The following is a 21,895-nucleotide window of genomic DNA, read 5'->3' on the forward strand; positions in this document are numbered from 1 at the left end:
TTGTTTCTTTTTTAGTGAAGTGTTGTAAGGAAATTGTCAAATGTGTTTTCAATATCTCATATTTATTCTGATGCAATGCTTTCTAAAATGCATTATACATGTTATGCCTTTTTTTTCTGGATAGAATTTAATTTTCTTTCATAATTCAGAGTCATCACTGCGAACACTGATTATTACACTGGACATGGTAATGACCTCAGAGACTACTGAGAAATGAAAGGCATTGAAGCCCCAGATTAATGTGGTTTTTCCATTATTTATGTGTGCTTTTTATAGTGCTTCTGTTTTCTCTATTAGCTATCCTTCCTCACATATAAGTGGGCCTGCCTCTAGAAGCATCTCTATCTCCTAATTTTTTGCTTATGATCTGCTGAAGCTCTTGGAATTGTGTCAAGTAAGCTTCAGAAGCAGACTCTGAAACAAAGATCACTGTGAAAGTTATTAGAAATGTTCCTAAGGGAAAATATAGGGTAGTAGGGAAATGAGATCAGGAAGGCAAGGAAGCAAGGCAAGAGTGAGACATCAAGCAAAGCCCTGTGGTAAACTCAGGCAAGGGTAACTTTGGCTCAATCCTGCAAGGAATCTGGGAGACAGTGTACGTCCAACCTAAAAGTTGTCCTAATTAGGGCAAAGAGAAATGAAATATTTATACCCCACCTCATCAGTTATTGGTTAAGGGTTGCTGCTGAAGGGATGTAAATTTCCAAGTATGTTTGGCTCTCTTTTTAAGCAGGCAAAGTGTATTCTAGCAGCCCAAGAGCAGTTCTCCAACAAAGACATACAATTGCTGGATGTTGGGAGTATAAGTGTGCAAGAAAATGGAAAAGAGATCTGAGGGGATATAGGAGGAATGCTGACAGCACCTGCTACCATTCTCCTGTGAATAAAGTTTACATACTTAAGAGCATGGGGCTTTGTAGCTGGTGGAACTGTAGACTTGTTAGGCAAAATTTGGTTTCAAACCCCCACTGCAAATTGAAAACATATGTCTATACAAAACTTTGTATATGAATGTTCATAGCAGCATTATTAATAGTAGCCAAAAAGTGGACACAACTCAAACCTTCATCAACTAATGAATGGATAAGCTAAATGTAGTACATCCAGACAATGAAATAATATTCTGTAATAAAAAGGAATGAAGTACTGATACATACTACTTATATGGATGAATCTTAAAAACATTATGCTAAATGAAAGAAGCCAGACACAAAATAAGGCCTCATGTTGTAATGGTCATTTATATGAAATGTCCAGAATAGACAAATCCATAGAAATAGAAACAGAAAGTAGATTGTGGCTGCCAGGGTCTCGAGGGAGGAGGGAAATGGGGTGTGACTGATAATGGATATGAGTCTATTTGGGGTGTTGAAAACGTTCTGGAATTAGTGGTGATGGTTGCACACCTTTGTAAATATACTAAAAACCACTGAATTGTACACTTTAAAATAAAATCCTCACGATCAATCATTTCCCTCTTTTTTCCCATTATGCCTTTCATAGTCATCTATAGAACCTTAGCATCCATTCGCTGATTTCTTGAGATTTTAGGTTTTGGTTCACTGTCACTCTCCAAAACTTCTCCTGTTGTGGTACATATCCTTCTCACTCCTCTTTTTACTTCTCCTCCTATGACCTTGTCTTTTACTCTACTTCAGCGACCCACCATCCACGGTTATAAACTGGATCTTGTCATTATCAAGATTATTCTTCATAATCTCAACGTCAAGAATTCTATACTAACCAACACCTCTTGTCTTTCCATCTTATTCCTTCTAGTACTCCAACTTCAATAATTCTGAGACCCCAAATCCACAGATCTTATAACACTTTCACCTACCTCACCTCATGAGGTAGTCCTTCACCTACCTCATATCCTCCTGTCCCTCCTTCTCTACCTATGTCCACGGTTAGTCATTATAATCACTCCCTTTCCTCTTTTTCCTTCATTGCATTGCCTAGCAAAACTTAAAGCCCACTTAAATCCAATTATCTACATATTCTATACCTGTATCTGTGCAGTTGAGTGAGGCTGGTAAAAACACACAATATCAACATGACTATTAACCTCAAGGAGGTCTTTAGTGCTGCTACTACATCACACAAGTCTATTCACTCTCATAGATGACTATTTTACACTTCATCCTTTCTCCTCAAACCTCCGACCTTCTCTCTCTTCTAAATCCCTGTTTTCAGAGGAAATAAAAACAATCATCAGAGGACTTCATGCTTTACCATCACATCTAGCAACCTTATATCTGTTCCCATATTTTCTGTCTTCCCTCTGTTATGAATTAATAGACCCTGTGCCTAAGACCAGCCTCTCCCACCCACTAGATCCTACCCCTTTTCATCTACTCAAGGATATTATTCCATCAATTATACCCTCTCTTTCCTCTAACAGTATCTCCTTCCCTCTAAATTGGGTCATTCCTATCATCAGTACAACAATCATGCTATATAATATAGCCCATCCAAAACAAAACCCTGGAGACTCCATATCTTTTCCTCCTTTCTCCATTACAACTCCATTTCTCTGTTGCCCTTACAGAAAAACTTTTAAGGGCTTGTAAGACTTGATTGTTTCCAATTTCTCTCTTCCCATTCTCTTCCCCTCTCTCACTGCTTTACCCAATTTTTTACTTTGAAAAATTCTGATCATAACAAAAGAAAAGCTGTAAGATAAACACTTTATATTCTTCACTTAAATCTATCAATTGTTTACAATAATTAACATTTTCCCATATTTGCTTTACTTCCCTCTTTCTATACAAACCTAAATACACATACACACTCTTGGAGGAGACTAAACCCTTCCCAAAATAAGTTGAAGACATTATGACACTTCTCCCCTAAATACTTCAACATGTATCTCCTAAGAACAAGGATACGCTCTTCATAACCCAATACACTATTACACCCAGGAAATTGTAACACTGATTTAGTGTTAAACTGTATCATTTAATATGCCATCCATATTCAAATTTTCCTAACTGTCCCTAAAATGTCCTTTATAGCAGTATTTTTTTTTCTTGATTGAGGATTCAATTAAAGTTCATGTACTGAGCTTGGTTATGGCTCTTCAACTTCCCTTATAATTCCCTTGAAGAACTTCCCCTCTCAGTCAACCATTTTTTGTTTGTTTTATTTATCACTATGGGTTCATAGATTCTTTTTCTTACTCAGTATATTATAATCCATTACCATCATTATGCTTTTTTAAAAAAATTTATTTATTTTTGGCTGTGTTGGGTCTTCGTTTCTGTGTGAGGGCTTTCTCTAGTTGTGGCAAGCAGGGGCCACTCTTCATCGCGGTGCGTGGGCCTCTCACTATCGCGGCCTCTCTTGTTGCGGAGCACAGGCGCCAGACGCGCAGGCTCAGTAGTTGTGGCTCACGGGCCTAGTTGCTCCGCAGCATGTGGGATCTTCCCAGACCAGGTCTCGAACCCATGTCCCCTGCATTAGCGGCCAGATTCTCAACCACTGAGCCACCAGGGAAGCCCTTATTATGCTTTTTGATGTTCCAATTGTCCTAATTTGATCAATGAGAGCCCCTTAAAACCAGCTCATATGTTCTTTTGATAGGTTTCTACTTCCTTGCTTTATGGCACAAAATCTATTTCAGGCTAATTTTATGCTTACCATGCCCCAGACTTGTTTCCTCTGCCTAGAGTACTCTTTCATCAGATATCCACATGCTACCCTTTCCTTTCTCTAAGGAGCCCTGGTCTGTTCCTTTAGTACAGATTGGTATTTAGAAACCATTGATCTGGATGCTCATGGTGCTTCACAGCTACTGAGTTTTTCCTACAAACCATTTCACATCAGTTCATAGAAATCTTCCTCATTCTTTTCTATGATTAAATAGTACTCTATTGTGTAGGTGTACCACAGTATATTCAACCAGTTTTCCATGGATAAGCATTTACATTATTTCCAATATTTATAATTATTACAATTAATGTCGCAATGAATAACTCTGTCCATATGCTGTTTCATATTTGTGGAGATACACCTTTAGGTAAATTCCAGTCTCACATTCTCTCTTGAACCCATTATAATCAGGCTTTTGCCCTTATTAACTCTTGTCAAAGTCTACGGTCAATTATCCTCATCTTACTTGACCCCTCAGCAGCATTTGACACAGCTAATTATAATTTATTCCTGTCTTCTTAAAATTTTTTTTTTAACTTGGCTTGCATAATACTCTCTCACTCTCTGCCCTGACCTCCTCAGTCGTCGTCTTTACTAGTTTTGCCTTACTTTTCTGACCTCTAAACATTATACCTGTTCCTGGGCTCAATCTTCAATATTCTTTTCCCTTCTAAACTCACTTCCTAGTAGACATTATCTAATATCATGGCTTTATCTACACTTGTAACTCCCAAATTTCAGCCTAGATATCTCTGAACACTAACTCATCTTTCCATCTCTGACTTGACTTCTGATTTGGTGTAAAAGATACTTCAAACTTGACATGTCTAAAACCAAACCCTTACTTTTCTCTTCAAGTCAGGTCTTTCCACAGTCTTCCCACCTCTATAAAGGACAACTCTATCCTTCCAGATGATCAAGTCAAAAATGTTGGAATAGGGCTTTCCTGGTGGTGCAGTGGTTGAGAATCTGCCTGCTAATGCAGGGGACACGGGTTTGAGCCCTGGTCTGGGAAGATCCCACATGCCGCGGAGCAACTAGGCCCGTGAGCCACAACTACTGAGCCTGCGCGTCTGGAGCCTGTGCTCCGCGACAAGAGAGGCCGCGATAGTGAGAAGCCCACACACCGTGATGAAGAGTGGCCCCCGCTTGCCACAACTAGAGAAAGCCCTCACACAGAAACAAAGACCCAGCACAACCCAGAATAAATAAATTAATTTAAAAAAAAAATCTTGAAATAATCCTTGAATTCTCTCTTTCTCTTACACCTTACATGCAAATCCATAAGCAAATCTTGTTGCCTGTATGTACATACATACACACACACATATATATACATATATGTATATCTACACACACACACACGTATGAACCACTACTCTTCTCATCCAATCCACCCCATCTTTGCCTAGACGGATTCAATAATTTAACTAACCTCTACTTTCCCATCCCCACTACCGAGCTATTCTATTAACAACAATTAGATTGACCTTTTAAAATGGAAGTCAGATCGCTCTACTCTTCTCCTAAATGCTTTCCAATGGCTTCCCTTTTCACTTAGAATGAAAGCTAAAGTCCTTACAATTGTCTACAAGTACCTACAAAATCTGGACTTCTGTCTCCTCTCAGATCTCACCTCCAACTGTTCTCTCCATCTCTCACTTGCTGTTCCTTAAACATGCTAAGCCTACTACCAATTCAGGATTCCTGCACCTTGCTGTTTCCTCTGCCTAGAGTACTCTTTCATCAGATATCCACATGCTGTCTTCCTTACTTCCTTAGGGTCTTCTGCTGGAAAAATTGTGTACGATAGAACAGGGAAGGAGATATAGGGATCTAACAGCTTCTTAAACAGCTTTCTTATTTTAGCACCACCCTTTCACCCACAGTATCCAGAGCTTTGAGAAATCTGCAAGATAGTTTGGGTTGGTTCTCAGTTTTCCCAACTGCTGCTTTAGAATTATGTTACTTTAGCTCTGCTAGTTGCCACTCACCCATCTGCTTTTCCTTTTTTCTTTTAATATTCATTTATTTATTTGGCTGTGCCGGGTCTTAGTTGCAGCATGCGGGATCTTTTATTTGTAGCATATGGGATCTAGTTCCCTGACCAGGGATCGAACCCGGGCCCCCTGCATTGCAGTGCGGAGCCTTAACCACTGGACCACCAGGGAAGTCCCTCACCCATCTGCTTTCAAACTCCCAAAAATGTATGGCTGTTTTCTCCTCTCTTATCTACCCTTTCCTTGTAAGTTTACAACTTAGGACCAACAAACAAACACAACTTCTTTACTATACTTTTAGTCAGGGCTCGAGAGAGAATAAAATGTTATATATATGTCATCCTGCCATCTTAACATGGACATTTTAATTCATTTCATTTTAAAAAAACCCATATACTATAAGGCACTTTCAGAAGAGTACAACGTTTTGTTTTTATTTTTTAAACATCTTTACTGGAGTATAATTGCTTTACAATGGTGCCTTAGTTTCTGCTTTATAACAAAATGAATCTGTTATACATACACATATGTTTCCATATCTCTTCCCTCTTGCGTCTCCCTCCCTCCCATCCTCCCTATCCCACCCCTCTAGGTGGTCACAAACCACCTAACTGATCTCCCTGTGCTATGCGGCTACTTCCCACTAGCTATCTATTTTACGTTTGGTAGTGTATATATGTCCACGCCACTCTCTCACTTTGTCACAGCTTACCTTTCCCCCTCTCCATATCCTCAAGTCCATGCTCTAGTAGGTCTGTGTCTTTATTCCCGTCTTACCCCTAGGTTCTTCATGACCTTTTTTTTTTCTTCTTAGATTCCATATATATGTGTTAGCATACGGTATTTGTTTTTCTCTTTCTGACTTACTTCACTCTGTATGACAGATTCTAGGTCCATCCACCTCACTACAAATAACTCAATTTCGTTTCTTTTTATGGGTGAGTAATATTCCATTGTATATACGTGCCACATCTCCTTTATCCATTCATCTGTTGATGGGCACTTAGGTTGCTTCCAGGTCCTGGCTATTGTAAATAGAGCTGCAATGAACATTTTGGTGCATGACTCTTTTTGAATTACGGTTTTCTCAGGGTATATGCCCAGTAGTGGGATTGCTGGGTCGTATGGTAGTTCTATTTGTAGTTTTTAAGGAAACTCCATACTGTTCTCCATAGTGGCTGTATCAATTTACATTCCCACCAACAGTGCAAGAGGGTTCCCTTTTCTCCACACCCTCTCCAGGATTTAGTTTCTAGATTTTTTGATGATGGCCATTCTGACCGGTGTAAGATGATATCTCATTGTAGTTTTGATTTGCATTTCTCTAATGATTAACGATGTTGAGCATTCTTTCATGTGTTTGTTGGCAATCTGTATAGCTTCTTTGGAGAAATGTCTATTTAGGTCTTCTGCCCATTTTTGGATTGGGTTGTTTGCTTCTTTGTTATTGAGCTGCATGAGCTGCTTGTAAATCTTGGAGATTAATCCTTTGTCAGTTGCTTCATCTGCAAATATTTTCTCCCATTCTGAGGACTGTCTTTTCGGCTTGTTTATGATTTCTTTTGCTGTGCAAAAGCTTTTAAGTTTCATTAGGTCCCATTTGTTTATTCTTGTTTTTATTTCCATTTCTCTAGGAGGTGGGTCAAAAAGGATCTTGCTGTGATTTATGTCATAGAGTGTTCTGCCTATGTTTTCCTCTAAGAGTTTGATAGTGTCTGGCCTTACATTTAGGTCTTTAATCCATTTTGAGTTTATTTTTGTGTATGGTGTTAGGGAGGGTTCTAATTTCATACTTTTACATGTACCTGTCCGGTTTTCCCAGCACCACTTATTGAAGAGGCTGTCTTTTCTCCACTGTATATTCTTGCCTCCTTTATCAAAGATAAGGTGACCATATGTGCGTGGGTTTACCTCTGGGCTTTCTATCCTGTTCCATTGCTCTATATTTCTGTTTTTGTGCCAGTACCATACTGTATTGATTACTGTAGCTTTGTAGTATAGTCTGAAGTCAGGGAGCCTGATTCCTCCAGCTCTGTTTTTCGTTCTCAAGATTGCTTTGGCTATTCGGGGTCTTTTGTGTTTCCATACAAATTGTGAAAATTTTTTTTCTAGTTCTGTGAAAAATGCCACTGGTAGTTTGATAGGGATTGCACTGAATCTGTAGATTGCTTTGGGTAGTAGAGTTATTTTCACAATGTTGATTCTTCCAATCCAAGAACATGGTATATCTCTCCATCTTTTTGTATCATCTTTAATTTCTTTCATCAGTGTCTTATAGTTTTCTGCATACAGGTCTTTTGTCTCCTTAGGTAGGTTTACTCCTAGATATTTTATTCCTTTCGTTGAATGGTAAATGGGAGTGTTTTCTTAATTTCACTTTCAGATTTTTCATCATTAGTGTATAAGAATGCCAGAGATTTCTGTGCATTAATTTTGTATCCTGCTACTTTACCAAATTCATTGATTAGCTCTAGTAGTTTTCTGGTAGCATCTTTAGGATTCTCTATCTACAGTATCATGTCATCTGCAAACAGTGACAGCTTTACTTCTTCTTTTATGATTTGGATTCCTTTTATTTCTTTTTCTTCTCTGATTGCTGTGGTTAGAACTTCCAAAACTATGTTGAATAAGAGTGGTGACAGTGGGCAACCTTGTCTTGTTCCTGATCTTAGTGGGAATGGTTTCAGTTTTTCACCATTGAGGAGGATGTTGGTTGTGGGTTGGTCATATATGGCCTTTATTATGTTGAGGAAAGTTCTCTCTATGCCTACTTTCTGCAGGGTTTTTATCATAAATGGGTGTTGAATTTTGTTGAAAGCTTTCTCTGCATCTATTGAGATGATCATACGGTATTTCTCCTTCAATTTGTTAATATGGTGTATCACGTTGATTGATTTGCGTATATTGAAGAATCCTTGCATTTCTGGAATACACCCCACTTGATCATGGTGTATGATCCTTTTAATGTGCTGTTGGATTCTGTTTGCTAGCATTTTGTTGAGGATTTTTGCATCTATGTTCATCAGTGATATTGGCCTGTAGTTTTCTTTCTTTGTGACATCTATTTTTTTTTTTTTTTTTTTTTGCGGTACATGGACCTCTCACTGTTGTGGCCTCTCCCGTTGCGGAGCACAGGCTCCGGACGCGCAGGCTCAGCGGCCGCAGCTCACAGGGCCTAGCCGTTCCGTGGCATGTGGGATCTTCCCAGACCGGGGCACAAACCCGTGTCCCCTGCATCGGCAGGCAGACTCTCAACCACTGCGCCACCAGGGAAGCCCATCTTGGTGACATCTTTGTCTGGTTTTGGTATCAGGGTGATGGTGGCCTCGTAGAATGAGTTTGGGAGTGTTCCTCCCTCTGCTATATTTTGGAAGAGTTTGAGAAGGATAGGTGTTAGCTCTTCTCTTCTCTAAGTGTTTGATGGAATTCGCCTGTGAAGCCATCTGGTCCTGGGCTTTTGTTTGTTGTAAGATTTTTAATCACAGTTTCAATTTCAGGGGCACAACGTTTTACAAAAACAAGACAGCACTACAAACTTTCAAAAGATTTTTTAAAACCACCAATATAGGGCTTCCCTGGTGGCGCAGTGATTGACAGTCCGCCTGCTGATGCAGGGGACACGGTTCGTGCCCCTGTCTGGGAAGATCCCACATGCTGCGGAGCGGCTGGGCCCGTGAGCCATTGCCGCTGAGCCTGCGCGTCGGAGCCTGTGCTCCGCAATGGGAGAGGCCACAACAATGAGAGGGCTGTGTACCGCAAAAAAAAAAAAAAAAAAAAAACCCGCAAATATAAAAACTAATAGTTTTGAGTTTTGTTCTATTCTTATTTTTCATATAATATACTATACTCTTTTTTATGCATACAGTATTTATAAAAACAGAATACTATCCATGAATCAGTTTGTATTTGTGATAGTTCTAATTTATCTGATGATACATGAGACCTCCCCATATTTTTAGAAGAAGCAAAACCCTGTTCATCTTTTTTTTAAAAAAAGTAAACAAATTCCATTTATTACATATAACATTCCAGGAAACCCTTTTAAAATCTGAAGTGCCCAAGGAGCTACAACATAGCTGTAGAAAAATAAATTAAGCAGTGGTTCTTGCTACTCATCTAGGCTTAAGGTCTAGTTTACTCTAAGAGAAAAAGGCAATTCTAAAGCATCTTTATATAGCACAAGATAAGGCAAATGGGAAGTATATATCAACCAAAACAACAATAATAAAGAATGTAATTATCATGAATATATCATTATCATTGCTAGTACAGCTATCTTCTACAAACTTGGCAACTAGAAACAAAACTTACCTGTCTAAGAATATATCCGGGAGTGGTGGATAGGTCTGCATGTCAGGCACTCGCTCGTGGACTATAACCATTATGAAAGATGTAAATCCGAACACTATAAAAACATATATACAACTCAATATGGTCTTCCAATACTCTGGGTCCAATCTTCGAATAGAATGTTTGTTTTTACCATTCACATACTGGTATTGATCAGAATTCAAATCAGTGATGGGTCCGTCACAGTCGTGTGAAGGTTCCCCATTACAGAGCCACTCTGCATTCTGAAGAGCACTAATGAAAGGGCTCATGGAACTCATGGGACTGTCACTGTTGTATCCCATCTCTTCTAAAACATCAATATGTATTTTCTGCAATTTTCGGACTGACAGCATTAACCTTTTAATGTCCCCTAAGACTTTGATTTCCAGAGGAGGAGACCGGAGATCATATTCAGTCAACGTTAGCAATGTGATTCCATCAAGTCGGTGCTTATTGCATAAAATGTCCACATACTCAAAAAAGCCTTCATCCTTCAGCCAAACAGCTACATGCTTGGTAGTCCAGCGGCGAATGCAGAGCTGATTAGGAAAAGCCATTTCCTCTTCCACTGCCTGTCAAGGGAAAACAGGAAAATAAAACAAAAATTTCAGGGTGTCCTAAGAACTCCTTTGAAGACAAAATACACGTAAACACATCAGAAACAGTAATTCATCTACACTGCCCTATTGGCTTCCAGACGAGAGTAAAAGAAACAAAAATTATTCATTAATGAGTAGTTCTCAACAGATTAACATTCTAATAATTATATGCATATAACCCCAATAGCAAAAGGAAAGCTAATGACCGAACATTTTTGCAAAATGTTTTTTTGGTAATATTTTACAAATGGCTTTTCCACACCACAGCAAGCCATAACTTAATTAGAAAAAGCCTACTGGTGAGAAGAATTGAGAAAAATAACTCAACACTGTTCATAAAATGAGATATATAGAAAGATTTGTTATACGTAAAAATAAATCAAATTTCAGAAATCTTCATGTTCGTGGAATAAGTCTCCCCCCACCCCGCCTCCAAAAAAACACACAACCCCGGGCTTCCCTGGTGGTGCAGTGGTTGAGAGTCCGCCTGCCGATGCAGGGGACGCGGGTTCGTGCCCCGGTCCGGGAGGATCCCACATGCTGCGGAGCGGCTGGGCCTGTGGGCCATGGCCGCTGGGCCTGCGCGTCCGGAGCCTGTGCTCCGCGGCGGGAGAGGCCACAGCGGTGAGAGGCCTGCGTACCGCAAAAAAAAAAAAACACACAACCCCACAAAGGCAGATAGATAACTAACTGCAGGAAACCCCTTAGATTAAGCATATTTCTATCTACTATACAAATAATTTCTACAACAGATATAAAGTCTTTACTAGATATTAAGTATCTATAAATATCTTAACAGCTCATTTCTTTCTATACCTTGAATATTCCATTACAGAACTGAAAAAGGAATTTTCTTCTTAAACTATCATTGAGATTCAGTGATAAAACATTTCAATGTACCATAAATTTGAGGGGCCATATTTTATACTGCAGTTATAGTATTTCCTTTTTTTTTTTAATTTTAATTTTTGGTCTCACCACGTGGTTTGCGGGATCTTAGTTCCCTGACCAGGGATTGAACCCTGGACCTCAGCAGTGAAAGCATGGAGTCCTAACCACTGGACCCCTGGGGAATTCCCTATACTGCGATTATAAAAGGCCAACAATGTACTGTTTCAAAAAGTACTAATAATTTTTACTACTTTGATCCCATACAGTTCTGTTTATGTTCTTTTTCCATTTTAAAATGTTCAGTAACTTGGGTCTATATCAGGTTTATAAACTTTATCAGATATACGGGAGACAAAGGCCTACATGGAGAAAAAACCTAGTTCCCTAAAGTACTTTCTCAACTACTAAAGCCTGTGGGCTTTCTGACATTTTCCAGATCTCTAAAGACCATATTTCCTTCTGAGATGATTTTTTAAAAACACAGTAAGGGGACTTCCCTAGTAGTGCAGTGGATAGGACTCTGCGCTCCCAATGCAGGGGGTCCGGATTTGATCCCTAGTCAGAGAACTAGATCCCACATACATGCCACAACTAAGGAGCCCACGTGCCGCAACTAAGACCTGGTGCAACCAAAATAGATAAATAAATATATTTTAAAAAAAAAGTCCACAGTAGGTAAATTTTAAAGCATTAAAAAAGAAGAAGAGGGGCTTCCCTGGTGGCGCAGTGGTTGAGAGTCCGCCTGCCAATGCAGGGGACACGGGTTCGTGCCCCGGTCCGGGAAGATCCCACATGCCACGGAGCGGCTGAGCCCGTGAGCCATGGCCGCTGAGCCTGCGCGTCCGGAGCCTGTGCTCCGCAACGGGAGAGGTCGCAGCGGTGAGAGGCTCGTGTACCGCAAAAAAAAAAAGAAGAAGAACGAGAAAGAATGACACAACAAACACCCATGTGCCCACTACCCAGCTTGAAAGAAAAAAAAAAACAGTTCCAATACATATGTTCTATTTCTTAATCTGGGTATTAGTTATACAGGTGAAAATTCATCAATCTGTATACATATGATCTACATTTTACATATGTTGAACTTGATTTTAAAAGTCTGCTTTAAAAGCAAAACAAAACATCAATACAAGTGAATGTCCTTCCCTGATAGCAACCCCTCCCTCTCCTCTCAGATGTAGTAATTCCTGATTTTAGTGCTTATCATTGCCTTACAACATGCATTTTTGGCTATGAAAACCTTTCTATGCTTCTTTATGCTAAGGAAAGTAAAAAGCTGCTACTTCTGCATTCTTCTATCCACACAAACTCTTGCCATGAATACCTATAATCACCTGAAAAAGGCAGATACTCAACTACCCAAGTACCTCTTATACCATCAAAAGTATTCAGCCAACAAGAAACATGCCCATTAAATATTTGTTTCTTAATTACTAAAAAGCAATCCTAGTTTTTGAAAATCTTAAATCACAGTGTTTCAAAACAGAGCTTTTAACAGTATTAATCCATAATAGCTTTTCAGTCTTAAAAAATTAACAGTACATGCATCTGTAAGGACATGTTTTATATACTGCAGAGCTACAAAAAATTGTACTCAACTTTTTTTATTTTTACCTACAGTATATCAGTGTCATCCCAAAGGCCAAGGAATTATGATTTATTCACTTTCAACTCATGGAATTTATACACATTGATATATATAATTTTATATCACGTATTACATATATATAGTTCCATTTTAAATGATTTTGCTATGTTTTAGTCCATATAGATAGCCAGATGGCTTCATCCTACACACTACATACATATCTTTTCCCCAAGGTATTCTCTGAATAAATCATTTCATCCCTGAATATCCAACAAACACATGCTACAAACTCTGCAACAATTACGATGTAATACGTATGAGAAGCTCTTCTCATACAAGATAAGGCCAGATTCCTTCTGTCATTTTACTTCTATTCTGCTACCTTTCTCCTTTTTCTAACAGCTTACCACCAACGGGCTCCAAGTCACCCCATCCTTTTAGCCTTATTCTTCAGTAGTTTCATCTCACACACTGCTCAAAATGATCTCTTTCATGGTTTTTTTTTTTTTTTTCTGTCTTATAGCACCTTCAATCTGGCTAACAATCTGTTCTTTACACCCTCAATCTGGCTAACAAACAGGCTTTGATGCTGATGTTTTAGCTGCTAGAAAATATGAGTTATCATACAAGAAAGCTTCCTGGAAGTCTTTGAGCCTGCTGTGGCAATGCCCTAAAAGCATGACACATTGCACTGTTGTGCTTCATCAGGTCAGGGCACAACCGTTAATTGTGTGCTACTACATACTTAGATAACACTATGAAAACCTGCATTAAAGAGGTATATTAACAGATGATAAAAGGCTTCAAGGCAATTTAATATTTACATTGTACCACAGGAACTACAGGGGACAGGAGACTTTTAACGAAGAATATGAGAGCTATAAGTTTCATACAAATATACATAATGAAGAAATTAGGTAAGTAAATGTTTCAGAATACTTTCAGCTTTAACCAATAATTAATATGAATCAACTATCAGTTAAAGGGACTTCTGCTTCTGAACAAGATGCAATAAGAGAAACCAGATTTACTTTTCCACCTGAAACAGCCAAAAAATAGATTAAATATATGGGGAGAAAACCAGTTTCAAGACAGTGGGCACCAGACAACAAAGGAGATCCTTGAGAGTAGGAAACAAGGTGAGCCCTACTGCCCCAGCCATGAGTGGTACAGGATATAAACTGGGTGAGACCCAGCAGACTTGGTGAGTTGCAATGGAACTGAGAATCTAGGGAAATCAAGATGGCAGTGTACCTGGGATAGAATACTAGAGAGGAGAAAGATACACAGACAGAGAACTTGTTATGGACTGAATGTTTATATTCCCCCCAAATTCATATGTTGAAATTCTAACCCCCAATAGGATAGTATTAAGAGGTGATTAGGTCATGAAGGCAGAATCCTCGTGAATGGAATTAATGCCTTTATAAGAGACACCCCAAAGAGTTCTCTTCCCTTCTGTCATCTAAAGACACAACTAGAAGCTGACCACCTATGAACTAGGAAGCAGGTCCTCACAGACACCAAATCTGCTGGCACTTTGATCTTGGACTCCTCAGCCTCCAGAACTGTGAGAAATAGATTTGTTATTTAAGCCACCCAGCCTATGGTATTTTTGTTATAACAGCCTAAGCAGACTAAGATGGAACTCCAGAGATTTGCAAAGGATCTCCCTTGAATAGGCAGCTGAATGCTGATCAGCACATATATGTGAGGAAACCAAACAAGACTGAAAAAAGAACCACCCAGAAAGATTAGAGGCAATAATGCCCAGTATTCACACAAGACCACTAAAAGTGCCTACTATAAACAACCAGACTGGAAAAAAATGAAAAATCTCATGATTCATGGGGCACTGGGTAGAGTACACAATAAGATCTTTCCATAGTAGTAAGGAAGAATTAACCCTAGAAACAGTAGTTCTCAACTGAGGGCAATTTGCCCACCCCAAAATATTTGGCAATTTCTGGAGACATTTGTGGTTGTCACAACTAGGGGATCATCTAAAGACTAGAGGCTAGGGATGCTGTTAAACACTCTACAATGCACAGGACAGCCCCTCACAACAAAGAATTATCTGACCCAAAGTGTTATAGTGCTGATACTGAGAAATCCTGCCCTAAACCTAAACATGTCTCTGGTCCAGCCAAACAAATCTTAAAAGCAGAACCAAAAGGATCAAACTGTTTTCAAGTAATTTAACTACATCCCACAACAAAGCAGAAGAATATTAATAGGAATAAGAAAGTATTCAGCACCCAACAGGTAAAATCACAATGTCTGGCAACCAACCAAAGATTACCAGGCATGCAAAGGAGTAGAAAAATTCATCTATAATGAGTAGAAAATCAATTGAAATTGACCCAGAACTGACACAGATAATAAAATTATGAGACAAGGAAATTAACATAGTTATGATAACTGTATTACATATGTTCAAAAAGTTAAATAGAGATATAGACATATAAAAAAGATCCAACTCAAACTTCTAGAGATGAAATTACAAGATATGTAATAAAAAACACACTGGATGGGATTAACAGCTGATCAGATATTGCATAAGTGTAGTAAACTTGAAGACATAACAATAGGAATTATTCAAAATGAAACACAGGAAAAACAGAATTTTTAAAAATGAAGAGAATATTATTCAGCCTTTAAAAGGAATCTTGAAGACATTATGCTAAGTGAAATAAGCCAGACACAAAAGGACAAATATTGTATGATTCACTTGGTAGTCAAATTCATAGAGACAGAAAGTAGATGTTGGTTTCCAGGGACTGTGCAGTAGGAGACAAATACCCATTACTGTTTAATGGGTACAAAGTTTCCATTTGGGATAATGAAACAGTTCTGGAAATGGATGGTGGTGATGGTTGCACAACAATGTAAATGTACTTAGTGCCACTAAACTGTGCACTTAAAAATGGTTAAAATATAAGTTTGTTATGTATATTTTACCATGATTAAAAAAATAAAAGAAAATGAAAAGAATATCAGTGAGAGGTGGGACAACTTCAAACATCTTAATAGATGCATAATTGTAGTCCCCAAACGAGAGAGGAGAGTGCAGAAAAAAATATCTGAAGTAACAATGGTTAACATTTTTCAAGATTTGGTGAAAACTATAAACACAAATCAAAAAGCTCAATAAATTCCAAACATTAGAACCACACAAAAAACTATACCACACCAAGGCTTCCCTGGTGGCACAGTGGTTAAAAATACGCTTGCCAATGCAGGGGACACGGGTTCGAGCCCTGGTCCAGGAAGATCCCACATGCAGCGGAGCAACTGGGCCCGTGCACCATAACTACTGAGCCTGTGCTCTACAGCCCACGAGCCATAACTACTGAGTCCACAAGCCGCAAGTGCTGAAGCCCACACGCCTAGAGCCCATGCTCCCCAACAAGAGAAGCCACCACAGTGAAAAGCACGTGGACCACAACAAAGAGTGGCCCCTGCTCCCACAGCTAGAGAGGGCCCACACACAGCAACAAAGACCCAACGCAGCCGAAAATAAATAACAAACAAACAAACAAGCAAAAACAACTATACCACACCATATCATAATCAAATTACTCAAAATCAATGACAATGAGAAAATCTTAAAAGTAAAAAGAGAGGATACACACATTATACACATAGGAACAAAGATAAGAATGATAGCAGATTCCTCACTGGAAACATTGCAAGCTAGAAGACAGTGAAACAATGTCTTTAAAAGACTGAAAGAAAAAAAAATGATCAGCCTATAATTCTATGACCGGTAAAATGTCGATCAAAAACAAAGGTAAAACAAATACTTTTTCAGACACACAAAAGCTGAATAATTTCATCTCGAGCAGACCTGAGCTACCAGAAATGTGAAAAGGAAGTCCTTCAGGCAGAACAAAAATGCCATCATTTGAAAATATGAATACCAGAAATGGTAGATATATGGGTAAATATGTAAGTAAAATATGTCAACAATAGCACAAAAGTTGGGAGAAATGGACTACTAAAATAAAACCCTTCCAGAAGAGGAGGGAATATTTCTGAATTCATTCCATGAGGCCAGTAGTACCCTGATACCAAAACCAGACAAAGACATTACAAGAAAATAGAACTACAGCCTGAGAGCCCTTACAAATGTGAAAGCAAAAAATTTCAACATATCTTAGCAAATCAAATCCAACAATATTTTAAAAGGATAATACAACATAACCAAGTGATGTTTATCTCAGGAGTGCAAAGTTAGTTTAACACTTGAAAATAAAAATAATTCACCACAGGCTAAAACAGGGAAACCACACAATAACTCAAAAGACAGAAAAGCATTTGGCAAAATCCAGTATTCATTCCCAATGAAAAACTCTCAGCAAACGAGAAATAAAGAGAAACTTCATCAAGTTGATAAAGGACATCTTTGAAAAACCTATGGTTAACATTATACTTAATGATGAAAGGCTAAAGGCTTTCCCCTTAATATCAGGAACAAGGCTGGACTGTCTACTCTCAACATTTTGGTAAAACACTGAGCAATCTAGCCAGTAGAATAAGGCAAGAAGAAGAAATAAAGGGCATACGATTGGAAAGGAAAGAACAAAACTGTATTTGCAGACAATATGATAATCTATGTGGAAAATTCAATGGAATCTACACATACACACAAACACAAGTTACTAGAATAATTTAGTTTAGCAAGATTGCTTAATATCAACATACAAAAATCAATTGTATTTCTATATACTAGAAATAAACAATCAAAAAATTGAAATTTACAAAATAATGCCATTTACAATAGCACCAAAAAATATAAAATGCCCAAGGATAAATCTGACCAAACATGCGAAAAATCTGTACACTAAAAACTATAAAACATTGCTAAGAGAAATTAAAGATCTAAATAAATAGTGACATGGGTGGGTCAAAAGACTCAAATTTTTAAGAAAATAAAAATGCTGTGAAATAAAATTCATATTTTATGTCCAGACAAGAAGAATTCAAACATAAAAATTTTTTCTCTGCCCTTTGGCCTCCTCTCTCCCCACTACTGAGAACTGTGTATCTATATTACACATCAACCAAACCTCCCCCGTTGGCATAAATACCTGCTCAGCCATAAAGAGCAACATTCTCCTAGCACCAGCCAGGCAACTCCTTAAAAGATAACATTCCTTCTTGGGACTTCCCTGGTGGCGCAGTGGTTAAGAATCCACCTTTGAATTTGGTAAATTGAATCATCCTTGTCACCTCTCTTTCTCTTATCCAACAATCAGCCTATCAAAAATATATCCAGGACTTCCCTGGTGGTGCAGTGGGTTAAGAATCTGCCTGCTAATGCAGGGGACACGCAGGGTTCAAGCCCTGGTCCGGGAAGATCTCACATGCCGCGGAGCAACTAAGCCCGTGCGCCACAACTACTGAGCCTGCGCTCTAGAGCCCGTGAGCCACAACTACTGAGCCCATGTGCCACAACTACTGAAGCCCATGCGCCTAGAGTCCGTGCTCCACAACAAAAGAAGCCACTGCAATGAAAAGCCCACGCATTGCAATGAAGACTAGCCCCGGCTCGCCACAACTAAAGAAAGCCCGCATGCAGCAATGAAGACCCAACACAGCCAAAAATAAATAAATAAATAAATGTATTAAAAAAAAGAAAGATAACATTCCTTCTTGATCTTGTAAGGGGCCACACGACTTTTAGATCTGGACTGTGTAACTGTCAATAAAACGTCATTTAATGTACAGCCCTCTGTCTCAAAAAAACTTATATAACTATGCCTACACTTCTTACTGGTGGAACAGCTCTGAGAGCTTTCTGATGTGCTGTTCTTGGGTTACAGTGCTCAATTTGGCTCAGATAAAATTTTCCGTTTTTTTCTTAGATTGACTGGTTAATTTTTCATTGACATCTGTCAATTCTTCCAAAATTTGATCTATATATTTCATGGAATCCCAATCAAAATTCCAACAGACTTTTTTATAGATAAACTTATTTCAGTAGTTGATATGAAAATGCAAAGGACACAGAATAACCAAAACAACCTTGAAAAAGAATAAGATTAGATAGCTAATTACAAGACTTACTATATACAGTGTTTGTTTTCTACTGCTGTGTAACAAATTACTGTAAATTTAGTGGCCACTGGCATTTAGGGCCCCCTCCTCTTCTGAAAACCAGCTTTTTCTCTGTTGTTTTTCTTTGTTGAATGCCCCTTGTACTTAGAATCTCTTTCTCCAGGAAAAGCCCAGTCCTTTGCTGGCTGATTAGGTCAGGTCCACTAAGATAATTTCCCTTTCTTAGTCAACTGTGCCATATAACATAACATAATCAGAGTGATAATCAGACTCACAGGTCCTTCCCACTATACAAAGGTCACTGGAGGTCATTTTAGAATTCTATCATACTACCCTAATCAAGACAAAGTAGTAATGGCATAAAGATAAACAAATCAATGGTACAGAATAGAGAATCCAGAAATAGACCTACATACATATGGATATCTCATTTTCTACAGACATGCAAAGGCAATTCAGTGGAGAAAGGATAGTCTTTCCATCAAATCGTATTAGAACAAATGAATATCCACATGCAAAAAAAATTAATCCATACCTCTCACCACATATAAAAAATTAACTTGAAATGGATCACAGACCTAATGTAAAATCTAAAACTAGAAAACTTCTAAAAGAAAACACAGGAGAAAAAAAAAAGAAAACACAGGAGAAAATCTTTGACCTTAGGTTAGGTAAAGATTTCTTAGATATGACAACAAAAGCAAGATCCATAAAAGAACAAGTTGATAAACTGGACTTCATTTGCCTAGGTAGGTGACTGAAGGACTTTTATAGTTTGTAGTCTACAAATTTCTGCATTGTTTGGATCTTTAAAAGTAATGAACTTCTACAATAAAAAGACAGAAAAATATATAGAAGCGATACATATTTGTTGAAGAACATTTAAAATATAATTTCAAAATTACCCCCCAGAGAACTAATGCTTGTAATTTTTTATTTATCTTTCATCCACAGAACTTTCTATAGGAAAAATTTCTATAGAGAAACCATACCATTGGTAATTCTGTATCATTTTTACTTAACATTATTGCATGAGTCCTGTCTAATGTTATCAAACTATCCTTTGAAAAGGACATTCCATTGTATGGCTATACAATAATTTGTCCATTTCCCCACTGTCAGCAACTGTTCACAATTTTATTACTATTACAAATAGTATTGCAGTGCCTTGGGTTAGATTTATAGAAGTAGAATAACAGAATAAAAAAATCTGACATATTATTTAGACACTAACTCCTAGCTACGTCATTAAAGTTTGATCCACATCAAAAAGCACTGTGTGCAAAGCATGGTACTTGTCCAAAATGTTAACTGGTACATAAAGGAAACATTTCAATTTGAGATAAAATTTAAAAGAAGTTTATTCTGAAATCATGAGCAATTAAGAAATTAGTTATCAAAGGTCAATGTTATTATCAAGGCACTAAGAGAATAGTCCACTCATGCAGAATCTTACCATCAAGAGGCATTACTCAAACTTAGTTCCAACTCATAGATAACAGATAAACTAAAGTAGCTGACTGTTCCGTACAGAGTGGAACAAAACATTTCTTATCTTTTGGATGGACTCTGGTGAGAAATTTTTGAAAACTATTTTTTTAATATTTATTTTTATTTATTTATTTATTTGGTTGCACCAGGACTTAGTTGCAGCAGGCAGGCTCCTTAGTTATAGCATGCATGTGGGATCTAGCTCCCTGACCAGGGATCGAACCCAGGCCCCCTGCATTGGGAACGCAGAGTCCTAACCATTAGGCCACCAGGGAAGTCCCTTGAAAACTATTAAAAAATGCAATTTTCAGCACATCAACTTGTTCATTTACTAGAAAATTTATTTCTTTTCTCTCCAAATTTAATTCATACTAATTAAAGATGTCAGCAGCTTGACAGCAAAAGAGCTCAGCATATTTCCCATGATCTTATCTCCATACTTAATACAATAAAAACAGCTTATCTGGTATTACTTAACAGTAGCATGGCTGTTCTTTAACCAATGAGCCTTTAACGCATACCAATGGAGTGATATGCATTAAATTATCTTCACGATAATATAAATAACTCATTTACTTATTAAAACTCAGTTACCAAATTAAAACTGCAAATACTGTATATTAGGTTTAACAAACTAAGCACAATCAGCCCAGAACTGCAAAAGGAGACAATAACTATCAACAAACTTTTTCCCTATTCTGCCTCACTGAAGCTATTTGTTTTGTCCTATCCTATCTTTGTGACTGAACAGCTGCAGGACAATCTGGCCAACTACTGGAAATGATGACTTGACTACAAGGAGTATTACCATCTATGAATCACCATTGACTTAGTGCCTGTGACAAATATGATGAATTGGCACTCAGGATCCTTTCACAAATATGATGAAATGGCACTCATGATCCTTTCCGATCTCCCTCTAGTTGTCTTTTGTACTACAGAGGTTAAAAAGGTAAAAATTATTCCCCAGGATCCCTAGCAACTAGGGTTCTAAATGTGAATTAGGTTCAGCCAACTAGATGCTCTGACATGGGAGGAAGGCAGAAAGTGAAGTAGGGGCCATTTTCCTGAAGTTTTGGGTATCCACAAGAAAGACTATTGAAATATTGGTTGTATGTGAGTGTACAAGTAATTCTCCAGTTTCTAGTCACTGACTTTGTGTCAGGAAGCAGCTGAAGTTGTAGAGTGGCAGTACTGGCTTTCTAATGCCTGCATCACAGATATGATGTGGTGTGTGTGTGTGTGTGTGTGTGTGTGTGTGTGTGTGTGTGTGTGTG

At 38.2% G+C, this 21,895-nt stretch overlaps 1 protein-coding gene across 4 annotated transcripts in view; it reads right to left on the bottom strand.

Moving 5' to 3' along the window:
- The window catches only part of SAMD8 (sterile alpha motif domain containing 8), an 85,762-nt gene that overhangs the window by 18,698 nt on the left and 45,169 nt on the right, over positions 1–21,895 (bottom strand). For all 4 annotated transcript variants that reach the window (XM_027129796.1, XM_027129795.1, XM_027129794.1 and 1 more), the window contains one exon: positions 9,966–10,558. In XM_027129796.1, coding sequence (XP_026985597.1) covers positions 9,966–10,558 — 593 coding nt within the window. The remainder of the gene's footprint in view (positions 1–9,965; positions 10,559–21,895) is intronic.

Source organism: Aethalodelphis obliquidens, unplaced genomic scaffold (genome assembly GCF_003676395.1).
Source record: "Aethalodelphis obliquidens isolate GAN/ISIS:26980383/991018 unplaced genomic scaffold, ASM367639v1 scaffold37, whole genome shotgun sequence".
NCBI classification, from domain to species: Eukaryota; Metazoa; Chordata; class Mammalia; order Artiodactyla; family Delphinidae; genus Aethalodelphis; species Aethalodelphis obliquidens.